This window comes from Sinocyclocheilus anshuiensis, unplaced genomic scaffold (genome assembly GCF_001515605.1).
Source record: "Sinocyclocheilus anshuiensis isolate Anshui unplaced genomic scaffold, SAMN03320099.WGS_v1.1 scaffold146, whole genome shotgun sequence".
In the NCBI taxonomy this organism is placed as follows: domain Eukaryota; kingdom Metazoa; phylum Chordata; class Actinopteri; order Cypriniformes; family Cyprinidae; genus Sinocyclocheilus; species Sinocyclocheilus anshuiensis.
In genome coordinates, this window is record NW_015546038.1 from 183,374 (window position 1) to 189,589 (window position 6,216).

The 6,216-nt window shown below is 38.1% G+C and overlaps 1 protein-coding gene across 1 annotated transcript in view; it reads right to left on the bottom strand.

Annotated features, from left to right (window-relative positions):
* LOC107698883 (selenocysteine insertion sequence-binding protein 2-like) overlaps window positions 1-6,216 on the bottom strand; it is a 16,851-nt gene that overhangs the window by 9,934 nt on the left and 701 nt on the right. Inside the window, exons 2-4 of the mRNA XM_016500016.1 lie at window positions 4,448-4,742; window positions 2,293-2,425; window positions 1,030-1,247 (exon numbers count right to left, since the gene is read on the bottom strand). Coding sequence (XP_016355502.1) covers window positions 1,030-1,247; window positions 2,293-2,425; window positions 4,448-4,742 — 646 coding nt within the window. The remainder of the gene's footprint in view (window positions 1-1,029; window positions 1,248-2,292; window positions 2,426-4,447; window positions 4,743-6,216) is intronic.

The window sequence follows — 6,216 nt, forward strand, 5'->3', positions numbered from 1 at the left end:
AGACACACACACACACACACACACACACACACACACACACACACACACACACACACACACACACACAGAGAGAGATGAGAGAACAGCAACCATATGTGACCCGTGCCGGCTAAATGAGTGTGAATGCGCATGGGCTAATTTTGAGCTACAATCAAAAAAAGTGAAAAATGTTGATTTTGGTCGAATTTGAGGTTTTCACAAAAATGAGTACATTAAGCCCTCGTCTAGTGATCCCAATGCTCCAAATAGTACTTAAACATCTAAAAGTATCTTTATTTGTACGTCTCATTAATGTTAATCTAAGAATAACAGAAAAGATCGCTGCTCTTGATTGAACTGCTTTTGTAGATTTAATAATCAATTTATTTGTAATGAACACACTGAAGTGATTTTTGCATTTATATTATTTGTTTTTCTTACTTCAATGTTTTTGTTTAGATGTAAAATGTAAAAAGTAACGCATTATTTGTTTCTTTCTTATATTTGTTCTATTGTTGTTTTTTTGCATCTGTTCTGAAAATGGCTATATTGTGATTATTAATATAGCTAGTGAGTAATATTAAGAAAGGAAGTGGAAGAAACAATGCAATGTTGCTAGCTAATTTTGCTTTGGAAAACTTTAACTTGATTTTTCTCAGAACTGACTTTGTCGACTTGTGTGTGACTAATTTTTCGTCCGATTCCAACAAATCATAGATCATTTTGAAGGTCCAACCCTCTATATATATATGTGTGTGTGTGTGTTTGTAAAATGGCACAGCTTTTTAAATATCTGAAAGAAAAAAAATGAGGGGGGAAACTATGAATAATAATAATAATAATAATAATAATAATACGAATTCTACTAATAAGAACAATATAAAACGCACTAAGGATTAACAAGCTGCTGGATTCATAAATATTAATCAGGTTGTGTGCGTTCGCTCGTACTGATTCGCTGAAATCAAATGAGGGATGATAACACACATTCCTCCTCACTATAATGAAGTCAAACAGACATGTGTCTCAGGCCAGACGAGCTGAACGTACCGCGGCAGCCGTGGGCTGATTGGTGGAGGTGTTGGCGGCTCCCTGGTTGTGTTTGGGGCTGCAGTAGCCGCTGTCGCTGTCGATGTCGGCCTCGCTGGCTCCCTGCTCGCTGGACGACTCCTGCTGAGACGTGCGTCTGTGCCCAGCTTTATTCTTCCACTGAGGACTCGCCTGATCCGACGCACATCTGACGCTGCCAGACGCCTCGCCGGGGAAATCTGAAAACACAGTGTGTTCAGAGCTCAGGGCTCACTGGCTCAGGAATAAAGCAGGTGTTCTGCAGTGTTTATGAAAGTATGTTTAATAAGGAATAAATCGAAGGGAACATCAATATGGCCTCTTGTATTAGCAACACTTCACAGTTTCAAAATACAAAAATCTCCTTTCCTTTTAAATTCATTTAAAAAAAAAAAAATGTTTATGGCTTGAACATCTCTGCGTCCAAACACTAGAATATGGAAATAACTTTAACTGTACCTTCTGATCACACTGCAAAAAATATTCTCTGTCTTGTCTTCCAGTGCAAATATCTAAAGATTCTTAAATCAAGAATCATTTACTGGAGACGCAAAATGACAATAAGAAGTCTTGTTTTACGAGAAAACGATCAAAATGAATTGATTTTACAATTAAAGCAAGATCAAATATTTGCAAATGAGCTCCGAAAAAATCTAATTAATTCACAGGGAAAAGTTTTAATTCCCCAGTGACAGATATTTGTTCTTATTTTAAGCATAATCTTCGTTTTGTTCAGAAAACAAGTCTTCATGTGTTCATGTTGCTTCTCCAGTAAATGTATCTTGATTTAAGGACATTTAGAACAAAACTAAAATACTGAGGAAGAGATTCATTTTTTGCAGTTCATGCAACATTTAATGCCATGACTTTCTGCTTCAATTTAAGAGCTTTCTAGGCTTTAATTTTTGGAAGACTTAAAGCTGCAGTCCTTAACTTTTAAATACAGAACAGAACTGCGTGCGTCTTGCAGAAGAACATTCTTCTCTCTGTTTATGTCTACTCCGCAGCGGTTCCACCAGTGCCAGTCTGAAATAGTCCGAATATAAACACTTATTTATTATAGGTGTACCGTAGTGGTTCAGGATAAGCCAAGAACACGGTTTGGAAAATGGATTCATGATGCACTCGCTTATTATATTAATTTAGTAAATTTCGAACACATAAAAAAAAGTTACCGACTGCAGCTTTAAAAGACCTTTTTAAGTCTTGCAAGTAGCCTGTAAAGGTCAAAGGTCAGCTCAGTACCTGTCTGCTGCGCTGCATCCACCAGCAGCACCGTCTTGGATCTCCCATCAGGCCCGGCGGCACACACCTCCTTCTGCACCGCCACGCTCCGCATCACGGGACGCTTGCCTCTCATTGGCTGAGCCACTGGCTGCTGCGAGCGACACACATGAGCGTTAGTTTACACTAGTGAGCAGACTTGACTGTGTGGGTTAAAGGCACAATATGTACGATTTTCATAATGAAATATCCCAAAAATGCTTGCACAGTGTGATATATTTAATGCAGTAGTGTACTTAGGTTATCCCAAAAGTTCCCAAGGACTTGTAAATCCAAAGAAAAATCCATTGTCGCATATCAATGACATAATATCCGCACTATCCTCAGTTTACGCTTGTAGAAAGTATGGCAACTCATGTAATGTGTTTTAAAGAAGTCTCTTCTGCTCATCAAGTCTGCATTTATTTGATCAAAAATACAGAAAAAAACTGTAATCTTGCAAAATGTTATTACAATATAAAATAAGGTTTTTCTATTTTAATATCCTTTAAAATATAATTTATTTCTGTGATGCGCAGCTGTATTTTCAGCATCATTACTCCAGTCTTCAGTGTCACATGATCTTCAGAAATCATAATAATATGCTGATTTATTATCAGTTGTGCTGCTTCATATTTTTTTTGGAAACTGTGATAGATTTTTTCAGGATTCTTCGATGAATAAAAAGTTAAAAAGAAGAGCATTATTTAAAATAGAAATCTTTTCTAACAATATACACTAGCGTTCAAAAGTTTGGGGTCAGTACATTTTTATTCTTTCTTGTTTTGAAAGAAAGTAGTGTACGTATGATGTAAGAGATTCATTCATCAAACTGTGTATAGACAGCTTTACTGATTATAAGGGGAGCTTTTTGAGAGTACTAGACTTAAGTCAGCCATAATGATCTTTGACAATGTAAATCAGGGCTTGAATTTCGGCATGGAATTACAGGTAATGTGCATAATTCTACTAATTCCCACAGTTTCTGCATTTGTAAGACTGGAAATTCCCTCAAATATTTAATTGTGAAAGACGCTCGGGACAGATGATGGAATGTATCATTTGCAAGGAGTTGCAGAGTTACTTATCAACAGCTGTCTACAGAGTACCATCAAAATAATCAAACTGAGAGTACAATAAAAATAGTTCAAAGCAAATGTGTCATATTACACATTCATCTGATCTGATATCTGATCTTATGGCTGTTTGAGAAAAAAAATGTATTGTTATTATTACTTATAAGTGGTCTTTGTTTGCTTTAAGTAAAGTAGCATAAGTAAGATGTAAGATATGAGACTTACAATATAAATATAATCCATTGTAACTTAAGTGGATGCAACATGTTCACTGTGTGTTATAAACCATCATACTCTTTAAAGCTATAACCACAAATAGGTGAATATTATAATACATTAAAACTGTTCTTATGAATATTCATGAGATGATACAAAATATTATTGGCGTAGTTTACGCAAGCGCCGGAAGTGATCTCTCGCGCGTATACGTCACTCATTGTTTACACAGTGCACAGTCATTGTAGGTACGACGGCTAATCAAAATGGTACTTACTTGCGCTTATCCGGATTGTTCAAACCGACTTAAAACTAAAATATTACGTTCTCTCGCGCGAACTCATTCGGGAGTTATGACTTTCCACGTATTCCCAACTTCTGAGCCTGCTCGCCTGAAGTTATGGTTGATTGCTCTTCGGCTGGATATCAACACACCCATTAACGTAAACTACGCCAGAGCGCGTACACACCTCACGCACCGGATGCCGTGCGCGCGCTCAAAGACAGTTGGACATAGTGGTGTATTAGAGGTAAAAAATGATATAAATACTGTTCGGTTTCTGGCACAAACCGATCGTTTCGTGTCTTAGGACATCAATGTGTCGTCACGAGCCGCAGGGTTTAATTTGGATTTGTCTGTGAATGTTTTTTATACTCTCATAGATTTTGTTACCATTGCCATGCATTATACGACTGATAGACTGCAACGGTTAAAGTTAAAAATCATCAAATGTGTTCTACTGAAGAAACAAAGTCACCTACATCTTGGATGCCCTGGGGGTAAGCAGATAAACATCACATTTTCATTTTTGGGTGAAATATTCCTTTAAGGACTCGTCCCGTACCTTGTTTAGGACGGGGTTTCGTGAGACGCCTCTCCCTCTCTGCGTCTGGCTGCAGTCGGAGACGGGGTTGAGCGCGCCGGCCTGCAGGGGCCCCGTGTACGGCCCCGGGAAGGGCTGGTAGAAGCCCATGACGGGAGGGCAGGGTGTGGGCATGATGGCGTGGTAGTATGTGGGGTAATCGCTGGTGACGGGGGCCTGCGGGGACGACAGGATCGGGTACGCCAGGTACGGCCCGCCGGGGCTCGGGTTCAGCTGCTGCCAGCGGTGATCTCCGTTATACACAGGCATCTGCCGACTGAACCACACACACGAACACAGCTCATAAAGTAGGGATGCATCGATCTGGAGGTGGGCGATACGGCAAAAATATCATATCACGATTTCTTTGTCATGTTGGTTTTTCTATTTTGCAAGCTGTCTGAGCATTACAGCCAAACTAATGTCCCTATTATAAAGACAAAGCCTTTCAAGGTAGCATAATATAACAAAATAAAGGCGGATATTTAGGCCAAAGTGGGCGAAGATAAAATGCTTTGTCATTATTTTATCTTTGTTATTAAAAAATGAGAACAAAGATATTCAAAGATAAGAATTACACTTTGACAATATGCCCATGATAACAGTAAAGAGAAAAGAATGATTAACTGAAAAACAATGGAAAAGCAGTGCAATCAAATAAAAAAATTAAAGCTGCTGTTCATTGTTTATTTATGATTTTTCATTGTTTTTACAGAACATTTATAGTTAATAATAGTCTACTGGTGTTAAACCTTCTTCAGTCATTTTGAATTTGAATTACCTTGACTTTGAGAATTTTTTAAAGCAGTTTCCTCTTATTATTTCTGAACATTTATGTATAAGACAAGTTTGTACAAGATTTGTAGTTCATGCGTCTTTTCTGCAAAGTTATTTAACAAGTGATTTGTTGAACATTTACATCATGTGTGCTGCAGTTGGAATAGAACTTTCTTTAACTAGAGGGTTTATAAAGAAAAAGTTACTTGAATCATGCTGTAGTTACTTTTTCAAGTTGACTAGGTGATCGAGTTTTTTTTTGCCATATCGCCAAGCCCTAGGCTGAACTATGTGTTGGTCTGACAAATGGCAGACAGGGAAAACTGTTTGAAACTGTCTGTTTTTTCCATTTCCACGCTGTGATTCAGCTGTGACACACACACACACACACACAGTGGCACAAAGTGTGCACTTCCACCAATTCAAAGTGAACAGGAAGGGAAAGAAGCAGGATCCATCGGGAATAGAGGCAATAACACACAGATATGCAAGTGTACACAAGTAATTTCATAGACTTTTATATCACAGTAGACTACAGACAAAGAGAAAACTTTGCATGATTTAATAAAGTTATTAATGCTGTGTATGCAGGTTTGACTATACTTGTGAAGTCCTCACTAATGTAGTGAAACTGGTTGAACACAGACTAGTGAAATCAGCCAAATCATGTCTGTACATAAATCTAGTGCTTTGCACAGGTTTCATATCATTTAATGTCATTAACCTGATAGAAAAACTATGGAAATCTATTAGATGGGCTTACTAATATAGTGAAGCAAGTGTGTGTGTGTGTGTGTGTGCAAGTGAATGAGTGTGTGTGTGTATGAGTGTGCAAATGAATGTGTGTGTGTGTGTGTGTGTGTGTAAGCCTGTGTTTGTGTGTGCAAGCCTGTTTGTGTGTGTGTGTAAGCCTGTGCTTGTGTGTGTGTGTGTAAGCCTGTGTTTGTGTGTGTAAGCCTGTGTTTGTGTGTGTG